Source organism: Carassius carassius, chromosome 15 (genome assembly GCF_963082965.1).
Source record: "Carassius carassius chromosome 15, fCarCar2.1, whole genome shotgun sequence".
NCBI classification, from domain to species: domain Eukaryota; kingdom Metazoa; phylum Chordata; class Actinopteri; order Cypriniformes; family Cyprinidae; genus Carassius; species Carassius carassius.
Window position 1 is genome coordinate 29,871,411 of NC_081769.1, and position 14,618 is coordinate 29,886,028.

The window sequence follows — 14,618 nt, forward strand, 5'->3', positions numbered from 1 at the left end:
ATTGTACTTTTATAAATGAATGTGGACCTCTTATTGGTGCTTTTACTGTCACAGCAGAATAAAGTTGAATGTGTTAAAATAAATAAAGTTTCTACATCTACTATTACAATCTACCAACTAAAGCATTAAAATAACCTGCTCTAGCACCAGTGGGAAGTTGCAGGAACACCACTGTTGATGTGATTGCCTTGTGTTGGATGCTTAGGTTGGCTCCTCGTATTATAATCTTTGAAAAGTGGGGGCTGATGAGCAATAGGGTGATGGATCATTTTCCTCCGTGGAAGCCATTGAGATCTTTGCGGTCAAGTGGTGACGGTTGGATAGCTAGTTTGTCTGACCAGGACAGGAGCTGTCGGGAAACTCCAGTTCCTGGATTTACGAGGCTTCTGTTGTAATTGGTCAGGAGTGTTTCCGGCAATTCCTCCCAGGTGAATTGGGACGTGGAATTTCTCAAAGGGTAGGCAGAGATCCCCGGGATCTGATGTGTGGCAGGTAAATCCTGGGATAGGTTCAGAAATTGCGTAGAGTCTGCGAAACTCCAGGTCAAAAGGTTTAACCCCGCTGCCTTTGAAGAGTACGGCCAAGCTTCTGTGAACCTGCCAGGACAGCCACGTGAGACTGTGACAGAGTGAAAGAGTCATCATGGAAAAAGTCACAACAACCAGGTGAAGTTTCTGCATCACTAGCTGCAACAAATGAAAGAGCAATGTGATTTAGTGGCCCAGATGGACCAGCTAATGCTGAATAAATTAAACATTTCAACTTTTGAAACTGTAAAGAGATATTTCTATTTTTCTAAACCATGATTGTAGGTTAAATTTATATCTTTAATCTTAAATTTCTCAAAAAAAAAAATTAATGTCCCCAAAGATGAATTTTCAGATGGTACCTGTATGAGCCGACCAGCACTTTTGTGCAGTCCACAATGATGAATTTCTCTTTCATCTGTCCAGTGAACTTTCTGCCCGATTTGGCACAGTATGTTTCACCTTGAACACTACGAATGGACATTCTCTGTATGAAGAGAAAGAGATAAACGGGCACATTGTCAAAAAATATAAATAACTCCTCCACGTTTTTCATTGTATAATCTAATTTAATTAAATAAAAAAGCAAGTTACATGTATTGAAATTACATTTATTATATAAACCAACAGTGTCTATTAAATGTAAATATAAGATCTGCAATTCCTAAACATCTTTTGCCAACAGCAACACATTTCATGTACTGTAAGTGAAGTCTGTTAAAAGAATAGTATAACTTACAGTAAGATGAGACTTGTTGATTTTTAGATTTTCACACATGTCTTGAAACAGCTGTAAATTGGTGTATTCCAGAAGGAGATAGACAGACACATTGCGCTTTCTTATCGCCTCCAGTATGTCACAGAAAATCTCCACATCACTGAATGTGTCCATAACTATCGCCAAAACCTTTGGTTAATGGACTGCATTTATATAGCGCTTTCAACAGACCACATGGCCATCCAATGCGCTTTAAACGTTGCCTCACATTCACCCATTCACACACTGAAATAGCGGTGTAAGCCATTCAAGGCACCATCCAGCTCGTAGGGAGCAACTGGGGTTAGGTGTCTTGCTCAAGGACACCTCGACACTTGGTCAGGTGGGGCCAGGGATTGAACCACCAACCTTCCGGTTTGTAGACAACCTACATGAACCACTGAGCCACTGCCGCCCCTTTGATGAGTGGAATTTAGGGAAAAGTTACATTTAAAATTGTCAGGCACTTTCCATAAATAGAGCACTGTGTTTGTAGAGCAACCAATTTCTACCAGTTATCTTTAAAATTCCAAGTTAAATTATAATTAATAGATTAATATAATTATTGAACTGAACTGGATAATGGCATAACTGCCAAGTACTTGGAAAATGTTCACAAATAATACAATTAACACACTGATAACACGAATAAATATATTTAAACAAATGAAATAACACATTGAACAAATTATATGTGAAATTTGACTTAATATTAATTAAAAAAATTACTATGCCAGAAAATGCCAAAATTGTCATTTTGATGACAAACGTTTAATTTGTGCCACTAATACTAAAAAAAAAAAAAAAAAAAAACGTATTCATGGATAGTGCTGTTTGTAATTGCAGCATGCATCTTCCTTGCATCACAAAAGTGATATTTGAAAAAATAATGGCAGTACACAATTCAAAAATGTTACTAACAAATGACAGGTTCTTACTTTAGTTGCTTGCCTGATGAGTTCCCGAAGCATGTCTTTCATGGGAAATGATTTCATTGAGTGGAAGAACACTTCCACACTGGGAAACCCTTGCAGATAGTAACTCCAGTCAGCCACCGGCCAGCCGTAGTCAAGAACTGGAGGCTCACTCTCTGTGACCGCAGGAAAGTATGTCTCAGAAGAAACTGTTGGAGAACCGGAGAGGTGTTTTAATGTTGTTTAAGATGATTAAAGTTTGCTTCATTCTCTTTGTTCAGCACTTCCTGGTATCCATCATTCCCTCTATCCAAGAGAGCATCCATAGCCAGTCGTGTGCTCTCGTTGTAACTCAGATCTACTGAAGACAACATAGTGTTTGGGTTTCTCATCTCCTGAACTCTTCTTCTCACTTTCCCCATCATCTTTGGCATCAAGTAACACTGCACTGACAATCCATTACTTACAAGGTTCATGTTGTTTGCATACAGGTCCACAGCTGACAGATGACTGCTTGACTCTTGCTCATTCAGCTTTCATATTTAGTGGTCTTTCACACTTAAGGCCCAATGATTATCCATACAAACATGGTGTGGTGCTACTGTTAATGTCCCCAAGGTGATCATCATCAAATGCTCACAAATAATGCTGCACGATATTCATTCACCATTCATCTTTTCATCAGCAGTGCAAGCGTTTCATGGAACACTGAGCATTTCTAAACCAATTTGTCATGTTTTCAAGATGGGGGAGTTGAAATTTGAATGTTAGTGCTGCCTAACGGCTCTGGAGAAAGTAGTTCGTGGCTCCTCCTCGCACTAAGAGGAGTAACTAACGTTCACAGACGACTTCACCCCCAGGCATCGGTGGGTGGGGTCCTGTGGTTAACAGGTGAGGTGTTGAGTGAATAATGAGACTGAAGCTTCCATGTTTTCCATCACAGAAATGAAATGGCATGAGTGGCAGGCATGAAGATGTGAATGTCAGATTAATTTCACTCATGCATCATTAGGAACCAATAGACCTGTTCCTGTGTCCTGACACACCTGCTTAATATAAACTCTTAATGGCTTTGTAGAGTACTTGTGGTAGTGAAAGTTTTTGTTATGTCAAAATAAACCTCAAACCCCAAGTATAAATCTAAGCATACATTTTCCCACACCATTTGTGCTACATACATAATTGATACATCAAATAATGCAGCTTATTAAAGAAAGAGGCATTTTTATTTTTCTAAGTGACAGATATGCAGTTGAACTTAAATATAAAATGGACTAAACAGACCCAAATATCAGAGACTTTTGATTGTGGCCAATAAACAAACACCCTGACCACCCTAGCAACCACAAACAGTAGCAACAACACTCTAGCAACCTCTAGTAACACCCTAACATTGTGGTTGCAGATTTTGCATGGGCAAACATCACTTATTGCATCAGAAAATGTAAATATCAAGTTGCAACACGTGAAAATATGAATATATTCTACCAGTATCATTAACAGAGAATACAAAATGCCATTCACTATCATAGCTTGCAATGAGTTACAATATTTAGACTTTCACCACAATGTTGCATGTTTTGCAAATATGGTAGCATGCAGGTTATCATTCAAAATAAAAAAAGTTAAATGAGTAAATGTAATTAAATAATGTGTCTACAACCCGAATTCCGGAAAAGTTGGGACGTTTTTTAAATTTTAATAAAATGAAAACTAGAGGAATTTCAAATCACATGAGCCAATATTTTATTCACAATAGAACATAGATAACGTAGCAAATGTTTAAACTGAGAAATTTTACACTTTTATCCACTTAATTAGCTCATTTAAAATTTAATGCCTGCTACAGGTCTCAAAAAAGTTGGCACGGGGGCAACAAATGGCTAAAAAAGCAAGCAGTTTTGAAAAGATTCAGCTGGGAGAACATCTAGTGATTAATTAAGTTAATTGATATCAGGTCTGTAACATGATTAGCTATAAAAGCTTTGTCTTAGAGAAGCAGAGTCTCTCAGAAGTAAAGATGGGCAGAGGCTCTCCAATCTGTGAAAGACTGCGTAAAAAAATTGTGGAAAACTTTAAAAACAATGTTCCTCAACGTCAAATTGCAAATGCTTTGCAAATCTCATCATCTACAGTGCATAACATCATCAAACGATTCAGAGAAACTGGAGAAATCTCTGTGCGTAAGGGACAAGGCCGGAGACCTTTATTGGATGCCCGTGGTCTTCGGGCTCTCAGACGACACTGCATCACTCATCGGCATGATTGTGTCAATGACATTACTAAATGGGCCCAGGAATACTTTCAGAAACCACTGTCGGTAAACACAATCCGCCGTGCCATCAGCAGATGCCAACTAAAGCTCTATCATGCAAAAAGGAAGCCATATGTGAACATGGTCCAGAAGCGCCGTCGTGTCCTGTGGGCCAAGGCTCATTTAAAATGGACTAATTTAAAGTGGAATAGTGTTTTATGGTCAGACGAGTCCAAATTTGACATTCTTGTTGGAAATCACGGACGCCGTGTCCTCCGGGCTAAAGAGGAGGGAGACCTTCCAGCATGTTAAATAAAATAATTCAGGAAGATATGGTTAGACTGAAAATTGAAAAAGTGAAAAATAATAAATGCATATGCAAGTTTTTAGTCACTGACTAGGGTGGATCTCATATAGGGATGAAAAATGTTTGGAGAGTGATGAGTAGTTAAACAAACAGAAATCCCTCCCTAATAAAACATGCTTGATTGTGAGAAAATACCTTTTGAAATTCTCGAAAGACTTAACTATTTACATAAATTTGCAAGAATCTGATCTTTTCCAGAAAACATCACCATCCAGTTGCTTTGCTGCATATCTGGCAAGAGCGACTTTCTTATGACTTGGAAAGGCTGCCTTCAATGTCTCCTTTAGCTTGGGTAAATCCAAGGATTCTGGATGTTGAGCAGACACCAGAAATAAACTCTGCTGGAGACCAAGTTTACCCAAGACTTCTTCAGCCCATTGCCTCACCTCCACAATAGACTGCTCCTCAATCAAGTCTGCCATGGTAAGCACCAGATAACATTCTTTACCTAGGGATGACGCTTGCTGCAACAACTGTATGGCTCCCAATCTAAGCCTCAAAGGAGATACCAGAATGTATACATCACACAAAGAGAGTGCAGATGTTATACGCTGAGCTTCAGAAGAGCTGGACGCAGAGGACAGGCTGCTAAGATTACCTACTTTTCCAAGCCCAGGAAGGTCCCAAAGGCGGACATTGGGGGATGGGTAGGGATACTTCACAGCCTCTTTAGTTGTTTCTGTGGCACCGGTTGAGGAAGCTTGTCCATCACCTTTCTCCAGACCCAAGAGGGCATTGACCAAGCTGGAGCTGCCACATCCTGTCTCACCCAGCACACCGATATCCAGCCAGAAGTGATCGAAAGCTGCAAGGATGGCCTGAAGCTTGGAAGGATTGTCTGTGAGATCTCTGTTCTGCGAGAGCTTGGTGATCTGATCAAGATCATCCTGGTTTATCTTCTTGGACTGCAAAGCCGTAGAAACCACAAACCTGTTAAGCAAATGTAGCAATTTTTTTTTTATAAATGTGTTATAAATGTTTTACATTCACTGGGTTTGGATTATGTTAGGGACTGGGTTAGAACTTGACCAACAAACATGTTGACCCCAAAATTTCAGACATGTGTAACCAGCCATAGTTGATATTTCAGTGAGGTTCAAATGAAAATCACGTCTGTGTCACAAGGTAATATCAAGCATTTCAAAACACAATGAAATTGACTTACTGTGTGTCATCAGTCAGTAATTTAGGAATCCGAAGTTCCTTTGTAATCGCCACCAGAAACTGACTAAAAGCCTTCTTCCGAAGCTCAGGCAGGGCTTCAGCAAGCACTTTGACGATATCCTTCATCTTCACTAACTCTGGATCTTGGGAAGCATTTGAAAGATTCTGGCTGTCTGTTTCTGAATCAGCCGTCTCTCCAAATACTTCTTTACTTCTCTTCTGCAACTCCAGCTTGCGAGCTCTCATTCGTTCCCAGGCACAGGTCATGCATGGCCCTGTAGGCTTCTCCTCAACCACGTCCCAGTCCTGCTCAGCTTGAACCAGAAAAAAAGGCTGATCTCTGCCATGCAATTCCATTTTGAGACACATGTGGTCCTCTTTGTGCTGCTCTGTAGTGAGAACCACCAGAACATCATAGCATGTGGAGTCATACTGCTGGTTGGTCTGGTTAATGATGGAATTTGAAGTTGGATGGCCCTGGACGGTCCACACACGAACATTTGGGATGTGACGGTGTAAAATCGCAGAGTCAAAATCAGGAACACCACTCCCTATATATTCTGCATGCTCTGCTATCCGAACACGTTTCCTACTACTACTGCGGTGGTGATTAGGATTTAACTTAGATTTTATACCGTGTTCCTCATCTGCACTTCCATCTTCTTCACTGTCTTCTGATTCATCTTCCTCATCTGTTTCTTCCTCCTCATCACCTTCACTATCGGTTTCCAATTCCTCCTCTTCGATTTCCTCACCCGGCCCACAGATTGCAGAAGCCAGTTGAGCATTAGCCTCCGGTGTTCCTCCAGTCACAGCTACATCTAAAGGGAAACGTTCAAACAGTTGTAGAGCAGTCACCAGTCTGTTTTCAAATCCAGGTGCCCTGAGGGAAAACCTCCAAGGGGCGAGCATACATTTCACTTTTTCATCCGAAAGTTTTTCTTCCATCTTCAGTTGTACCCTGAAACGAAAAAACAAAACAAAAACATTTAATAATATAGGTCACTAGCTACCTACTGCTAACACCAATGGTATAAAGGCCTATAGACTGAATTTGACAGTGCTCGCAGATAAAATATAGCCAACAGAACATACGCAATAATCAACTCTCACCGTTTTTGAACAACAAATAAGCTGCAAAAGTGCGTCTTCTGTCCTTAAGTTCTCCTGGATGAGTGTGTTTGTGAGACAGTCAGCTGTGCTAAAGTCAACAACACTTTGTTTGACAAGGTTTCTAAATGGCATTGTAAACAGTTCTCAGGGCGTTTTAAGTTTGTTAAGCATCATGGTGTACTTAATTCTCCACAGTTCTTTTTTTAAATATATATAAATTATTCCATTTGTGAAATTCTAAAGGAATTTTGTTTGAAAACCAGCATAAAGTTGAGTTCCAGAAGAGGAAGAATTCACATCCACACCACACGTTTTTATAAATGTACATATTATAATTCACGGCCAAATTTAAATATTAACTGTATTTTTTCAGTATTGTAGATTAAAAAATATATATATTTTTTTTATTTGTGAGTGATGCTTGTCGATGCAAAGATTCCCACCCAAGTTTTTTTAATTAAGTGTTTTCAAGCACATTGCTATGTGGTTGCCAAAGTGTTTAGAGCATTTTAGCACATTGTTAAATAGATACTAAGGTATCATGAGTATTTTTAGTATTTGCATTTCTGGATGGTTTCTTACTGGCCCAAGTCAAATGAGATCATCATCAAGTCTTAATTGTGCTTTGGTTCATTAGATGACTTGGATTTGTTGAATGCCAAGTATGAGAAACAGTCAGAGTGATGCTTACCTTACTCATGACTACAAATAATAAGGAAAATAATGTGGTGTTTATCAATGAGCATTATATGCAGCTGTATATGGTGTGTCAGTGTCCAGCAGAGGTCAGGACTTCTCCCTTAACACAAGAGCAACCAGTACTGTACGTTTAGATGTAATAGTATGTAGATCTCTACAGACTTGCCTTAATAAATACTTTTTATATATAAATCCTACTTTGAGTGGCTTGGACTACTATTTTTTTTATATTAAATTAAATATTCTTTATCAAAAGAGAACCATGTACTGTAGGTATCACTTCATACCGAGTAGCAGTATTTGCAAACTTTGTTCACATGTCATTTGAAGTGTTCTGGGTATAGGAGTGGTAGCTGTCACTGGTTTCTTTAATGCAGACACTGCTAGATTCATTTCGCAATAATTTCAATAAAATGTCACATGGAATAACTTAAAGTACTTGGAAGTGAAAACACAGGGAGTGAAGTCGCCCATCCCATCTCATGCGGCCTGTATAATCAAACCAAAAAAAACAAACAAAAAAAAAAAACCCTATGACAAACAGGTTTGACGTCATTAAAAGTGTCCACAAAAGTAAATGAACGGAATACAAGCAGGTAGAGGGAAAGCAGGTGCAATCTCAGACTGGAACAGGTGGGCTCCTGAGCAGCTACTGATTTCTATATGTTTATTTTTCGAGCAGCGTTTTTGCTTTGCTTTGCCTGTTTTTGGATTTATTATCTTTATTATCTTTTGTAATGTATATATATATATATATATATATATATATACATAATCAGTGTTTACGAACTTTCCTATCATTAAGATTTGTATTAGTTTATGGTCTGAAAAAATTATGTTAATGCTTTTTAGTCATTAATACCATAGTATTCTCTTAAGTAAATAGCATGTTATATGAATTTGGAATTGCCATGGTATTTGATACTTACTGTACCATTGTACATTGAAAATACTTGATTTTATAATTCTAGCTATGCTCAAATACTTTCTAACTAGACGAAGAACTAAAGTCTAACCAGAAATTGTATTCACCGTGATAATTTCCAGATTTTCTCAATTGACAACTTTTTGGCAGCTTTGATCAGTGGTACATTTTTAGCCTAACCAGTGACAACAGATCAAGCCGTTACCTTATAAATAAGAGTGAGTATCTGGATATTCTGATCATTATTTTATTTTTCTTCAGCAAAGTGTGACGATATCAGACAGAAAAACACACTACAGCCATGGGAGCAGGAGCCGTGACATGTTTGATGTTTGTAGTTGTTGTTCTGAATGCAATCGCTGCTGTAAGTCTGAAACAAAATAATACAACGATTGTTTATGTGAATTGTGAAATGTCACATATTCCCCTTTTTTTTTTTTAAATCAATAGATATATACACATTAAAAAAGTTGTCACTTTCTACTTTATGTATTTTCCCCTTCCAGGCAGCAGGACTGGCATTATTCGCAGTGGCCATTTGGGTAGCAGTGGACGGGTATAAACTCTACCCCATATCTGGTGTGTCGGGAAAAGATGACATCTTTGCTGCGGCCTGGATTGCCATTTTTACAGGCTTTGCCTTCTTCCTCACATGCATCTTTGGCATCTTTGCTGCCCTGAAAAGGAGCCGTGCACTCATGCTGGTGGTAAGTTTTCATAGAATACAACGTCATATCTCATATCTTACATGAAATCACTATTATTCAATATTACCTTTAGCAAGACAATCAAATTTAGGTTTAAAATAAATAATTACTTTAATTTTGAACTAATTATCATCAACTGTCATCCTACAGTACCTTATCATAATGTTCATCATCTTTCTGTTTGAATGCGCATCTGCCATCACAGCAGCAACCAACCGGGATTATGTGAGTACAGTTACCAGCCTCCTGTACTGTAAAAGTAAAACAGAATGACAAATCTAGTCGTGGCCCATTCCTGCTCTCTCTTTCTAAATTTGTCTTTACTTCATTTTTTAAATCCTCTTTTCTTTATTGTAGCTGGTTGGGAACAGTAACTTTGTAAAGAAACAAATGCTTCAATATTATGGGCAAGACAGCACACAGGGAAAGCAGATTACACAGACATGGAACAGAGTGATGGAACAGGTAAGCTGAACGCCAATGATGACCTCTTGGCTTTTATCGAACACAACTGGCTTACACCTGTCCAAGGCTTGTGGCTAAAATGTAAGATATACACTTGCTTAATATTAGGAAAGAAAAACCTTAATTTTCAACTTGACACAACAGCTTTCCTGTTTCTTTGTGAGAGGACAAACCAGTTTGAGAATAACGATTGCAAGAGATCTTCTTGATGGGTTGCTGTTTTATAAATAGTAGGACTTGAGTAGACGGAATTTCAGTGATTTTTTTACCATATAATGGGTGCTGAGGGAATTAGGATTGTTTTTAACCACTATAACCACATTTATATATATATATATAAACAAAATCTACATAATACAGTTACAAAATTTACTATACTATTACTATAGTAATTAGTAGATAGATAAGATTTTAGGATTCATATAGAATTCTAAAAGTGAGGTGCACTTCTGGTTTCCACGCATCACATCAATTTAATAGATTAATATAGAATTCAACTGATGTACATGTGACTGGTATTTTTTGAATTTGTTTGAATAACTGCACCTTTCTCCTCCACCAGGTCGAGTGCTGTGGAGCAGACAGTCCTGAGGACTGGATACTGTATAACTCCACCTTGAAACAGACATATCCTACATACAACTGGCCCCTCAGCTGCTGCAAGAGACTGAGTACTTTTGAGTTGCAAGATCCAGCAGGCTGCAAGGTTGGCCTGACCAGCACCTTATTCACAAAGGTAACTTAACCTTTAGGTCTCGTAACATGTCACCTGACGTACAGTAGTCAAGAGACCGCAACAAACTAATTACTTTGAGCTAGTTTTCATAGAACGTAGTTCTCAAATGGTGTCACAAAACATATTAGGCTGTTCAGATAGGGATTATTTGAATACAAATAATTTTTAAATGCAAATAATTTAATATATAATTTTGAGAGTAAAAAATGGTTTTTACTTTTTTTTTCTTATTCACATAAACAATTTGTCATGGCCTAATCAATTATTTGTATTTTATTGATACTTCAGGGTTGCTTCAACTATATTGAATCGGTGTTAAGCCGTTACACCTGGGCTGTGAGCTGGTACGGTTTCTCAGTTCTCATGTTAGTGGTAAGTCAAGATGTTTTCTAAATTACCTCTATACATTCACACAGGATGAGTTATTGTGTCTAAAACATCTAGATGGAACAAAATGGTCTTCAGATACATCTTCAAAGTTATAACTACTTCAAAAGCTTGAAAAAGAGAAGAAAAAAATAAATAAACGGTCACCACAAAATGCTGAAAACCAGAATTTACCAGAATTGTGCAACCAAGACGTAGTGTGATGGATGTGTACAAAAATAGTGAGGGAATGTAAAAATGTTCTGATTATTGACATTTAAAGCTAATTTTTATGTGCATTTATATTAATATTGTTATAAGTATTATTTTTTTTTTTTTACAGTTCTATTATATAATAAAAATGTAATTGCACATTACTAGATATATTCACTATTCTGATGCACTTCTCTCCAACAGTTTTTCACATTAGTGATCACTATGATCTACTTCATGCAGCTGGAATAACTACGGACTCCGCATGATACGTCTGCCAACAGCCCAGATGTTTCCACTCTTGCCGTCACAGAACAACAGATGATTGCAGATTGCACATGTATAATTGATATGACAATTTACGTCCATTCTTGTATAATTATCATACAATTGTTTTTATGACGTCCTATAAATTGACCTCTAATTAACACAAAAAGAATGTTCCAGGTTTAGTACAAATTAATCTTGAACAAAAGCATTTTTTGTTATAATTTACAGATAGTGATTGTAAGTTTTTCCTCAGTATGTTAAGGAAAAATTTACTTGACTAAGTAACTTCAAGTATGGCTTTCATATTACGTTTTATTATGGATGGTTTTTTTTTCTGGGGTTATTTTTCATTTTTATTAACAATACTGATCAAATCGGTTCTTTGATTATATGATTTTTTTATGCCAAAGTCTACACTTGTATTTCTTCTTACATGAATATTTAATATAAAATTTGCTTTAAAATGTCTTAATACCAATGAACAGGACATTTGTTTTGTAAGATCCTTTGCTGCACATTTGTATTTAAAACTTACTTGACAATGTTTCTGTTTATCAAATAAACATGTGACTGTGCGGATGACTCTTCATGTGTCACTCACTGACCGCTGATGAAGAAAAATAATGAAAAAACCTGTGGCAGGCTGCATGCTGGTACAAGCCCTGGGAAATAAACAATCCTTTAGAAAGCGAGAATGAGAAAAGAGAACAAAAGCCTGGCAGCTCTCCAGTCCCTGAACCACCCAAACAGTTACAGCTCAAGCTAATTATCTAATGCCAATAGAGTTTGTACATGCAGAGAACAGAGAAGGGCAAGTTAGCTTGTGTATGTCTTCCTTAATTTATACTCAACTGGGAGTGTCTCCTGATACTCAGAAACAGACTGGTTTTGCAGGATATCCAGCTAGGAAAGACCTCAACTTCTCTCATATTACTGTTTACACGCACAAAATTAAGACTCCCATCTCGGAGGGTGGAGACTGCAGTGCTGCAAGCCCTGTGATTTAAAATCATCTCAAAATAACACAAAACCTAGAAGAAATACTTCATAGCAAATGCATAATTTTTATCTCAGGACATTAGTCCAGGTTTGCCTCATCAACAGGAAGATTGTTCAATTAAGTAAATGTCATCACAATGCTACTTAGCAATGTTAATTATTTTTTAAACACTGCAATTTGTATAATAAGCTATGAAAAATATTAATTTTTTTCAAACTTCCTGCATTCCAAGGAGATTTCCTGTAATACTTTAATAATGTCCATCCTTAAGCTATCTCGTCTGACCGGTGTACAAAAATATTATGTTAAAAAAATAATCACCAAACTACAGGTTTCGTCACTGACGGTGTCCAAGGTTTTAATTCACATATTTGAAAATATTACAAAATAGGATGAACTGCCTTTCGCCAAGTGCAAAAGGCTGAAAGGGAGATTGTGGGACATGTATATACCTTCAAAGCCACATGCATGACCTCTCTCACTGAAATATACACACTCACAGGTCTGCTAACATACATAGGTAGCCTTAATATTTAGTGTTTTTCAGGAACATATCCCCCTTGGTTATTCACTGCATAGATATGTATTAAACAACAGAGATAACAGACATGCGAACACACAGAGTCATATACTCATTCATACAAACTTTTTTTTTTTTTTTTTTAACTTAATAGTGTGGAACTTTGGGAAAATGTTAATAGGGGTAACTGGGCTTGGGACAGGGTTTGTATCTAGCTCTTCAATTTTTGATTTCATTATGAAGGATTATTTAAAAGATGTTTAGTTATTTAAGAGAAGGCACCAATTACTAAACAAATTTTAGAGATTCCATCTCTGGTTAATTTTGGAAGAACATCCAGGACATTTTTAATGACCTGAAAGATACTAGAGTAAAAAACAGCGGGACATTACTGAGCCCCGGAAAGAGGTATCTGAAAAAAAACGACTTTTAAACTGATAAAGTTATCCTAGAGGAATTTTCAGTGTTTTGTGGTGAATAGTACCAGGTATTCAGTGTTGCTAGGTTGGGATTCCTCCTTCACAGAAACCCAGGGATGTCTGGGAGTGGCACACTGTGACATGACCTACCTGAAATACTTGCTTTGGATTAGAACGCTAATATTGATACACAAATCATCTGACACAATTTTTGAGAATGAGCAGAAAACAGTACAACACAGAAGTATGTGCATTCAATTACACGCCCTCTCAAAAAAATCTGCAATTACAGTTACTTTATATGTGCTTAATGTCAGACACCCTGCGAATGACACAATAATTCACACACAAATTCACACAGACAAAAGAAATAATAAAAAAAAATCCTAATCCTCACATTCTTTGAAACAAATTCAAGAAAGGCAAAATAAAACTTTCACAATAACTCGTTCCAATGAAAACTTACAATAACTTAGGGAAAAAAAAATAAAAATGGAAATAATACAACATTTTTGCCAAAAAAAGAAAGCCATACTCAAAGTTTCATATAACCACCAGCATCTCTTGGGGTTATTTATATCGTACTTTGTGGAGGAAGAAAGACATATCAAGCTTGTGCCCCTGTACAGCATGACTTAGTGTCAAAAATAACCTAAAACCAAACAAAACCCAAAGCAGAAAAACAAAAATTAGCCACTGAGCAACGTCCTGTCAGAGTAATAGCAGCTATGTACCTCTGACTCCCTCTGCTGGACAGCACAGTGTGTTCTGGAATGTTTTCATATCTAAGCCACTTTATGGTTCACTTCTTTAATCCTTTCTGCTTCAAGTCTTATTCTCGTATATTTTTTCCACTCCAATACACACTAATCGAAGGACAGAAATGGGGTCGTTCTGAGACAGAAAGACTATAAAGGACATACCACACTTAAAGGCAGGGTAGGTAAAAAATGTATAAACAACTTTCTTCCAAATTTGTTTAAACTTTCTATATATATCAATGCATAATTAAAATGTAAGTACTCTGATAAAAAGAGTATAAAAATCGAGTGACTCTAGACCGTTTAATCTGTATTAAACACAGCTCATTATTTCCATTCGGAACAAAACATAGGATTGGCTTAGGCGACTGTCACTCTCTTGCAACCATGGCAACCACCCTTTTGCCACACATGACCTGTCCACTTGCGCGCACATGTTTG

At 37.3% G+C, this 14,618-nt stretch overlaps 3 protein-coding genes and 1 long non-coding RNA gene across 4 annotated transcripts; 1 reads left to right on the plus strand and 3 right to left on the minus strand.

Moving 5' to 3' along the window:
- Positions 1-14: 14 nt before the first annotated feature.
- Positions 15-2,417, minus strand: LOC132157843 (protein FAM83A-like). The gene is made up of 4 exons (XM_059567110.1): positions 2,223-2,417; positions 1,267-1,434; positions 890-1,014; positions 15-618 (listed from the first exon to the last, which is right to left on the minus strand). The coding sequence occupies exons 1-4, from the start codon at positions 2,277-2,279 to the stop codon at positions 303-305; spliced, it is 666 nt and encodes a 221-aa protein (XP_059423093.1). The 5' UTR covers positions 2,280-2,417; the 3' UTR covers positions 15-302.
- Positions 2,418-4,767: 2,350 nt separating this feature from the next.
- Positions 4,768-7,195, minus strand: LOC132157844 (uncharacterized). The gene is made up of 3 exons (XM_059567111.1): positions 7,097-7,195; positions 5,985-6,944; positions 4,768-5,749 (listed from the first exon to the last, which is right to left on the minus strand). Exons 2-3 carry the CDS (start codon positions 6,929-6,931, stop codon positions 4,984-4,986), a joined length of 1,713 nt encoding a protein of 570 aa, XP_059423094.1. The 5' UTR covers positions 6,932-6,944; positions 7,097-7,195; the 3' UTR covers positions 4,768-4,983.
- Positions 7,196-8,978: 1,783 nt separating this feature from the next.
- Positions 8,979-12,131, plus strand: LOC132158835 (uroplakin-1a-like). Its single transcript, XM_059568429.1, has 7 exons — positions 8,979-9,084; positions 9,227-9,427; positions 9,578-9,652; positions 9,785-9,892; positions 10,455-10,628; positions 10,917-11,000; positions 11,412-12,131. Exons 1-7 carry the CDS (start codon positions 9,022-9,024, stop codon positions 11,457-11,459), a joined length of 753 nt encoding a protein of 250 aa, XP_059424412.1. The 5' UTR covers positions 8,979-9,021; the 3' UTR covers positions 11,460-12,131.
- LOC132158836 (uncharacterized) lies at positions 9,208-10,052 on the minus strand. Its single transcript, XR_009437718.1, has 3 exons — positions 9,865-10,052; positions 9,581-9,673; positions 9,208-9,397 (listed from the first exon to the last, which is right to left on the minus strand). It is a non-coding gene; the product is annotated as an uncharacterized LOC132158836 (long non-coding RNA).
- Positions 12,132-14,618: the final 2,487 nt, after the last annotated feature.

Coding starts and splice junctions, on each gene's coding strand:
- LOC132157843 (XM_059567110.1), bottom strand. CDS start 2,279: ATGAAATCATTTCCCATGAAAGACATGCTTCGGGAACTCATCAGGCAA. Junction 1,435..2,222: donor TCATCAGGCAAGCAACTAAA/GTAAGAACCTGT, acceptor CATTAACCAAAG/GTTTTGGCGATAGTTATGGA. Junction 619..889: donor GTGCTGGTCGGCTCATACAG/GTACCATCTGAA, acceptor ACTCTGTCACAG/TCTCACGTGGCTGTCCTGGC.
- LOC132157844 (XM_059567111.1), bottom strand. CDS start 6,931: ATGGAAGAAAAACTTTCGGATGAAAAAGTGAAATGTATGCTCGCCCCT. Junction 5,750..5,984: donor TTACTGACTGATGACACACA/GTAAGTCAATTT, acceptor TTTGCTTAACAG/GTTTGTGGTTTCTACGGCTT.
- LOC132158835 (XM_059568429.1), top strand. CDS start 9,022: ATGGGAGCAGGAGCCGTGACATGTTTGATGTTTGTAGTTGTTGTTCTG. Junction 9,893..10,454: donor GGAACAGAGTGATGGAACAG/GTAAGCTGAACG, acceptor CTCCTCCACCAG/GTCGAGTGCTGTGGAGCAGA. Junction 10,629..10,916: donor CCAGCACCTTATTCACAAAG/GTAACTTAACCT, acceptor TTGATACTTCAG/GGTTGCTTCAACTATATTGA.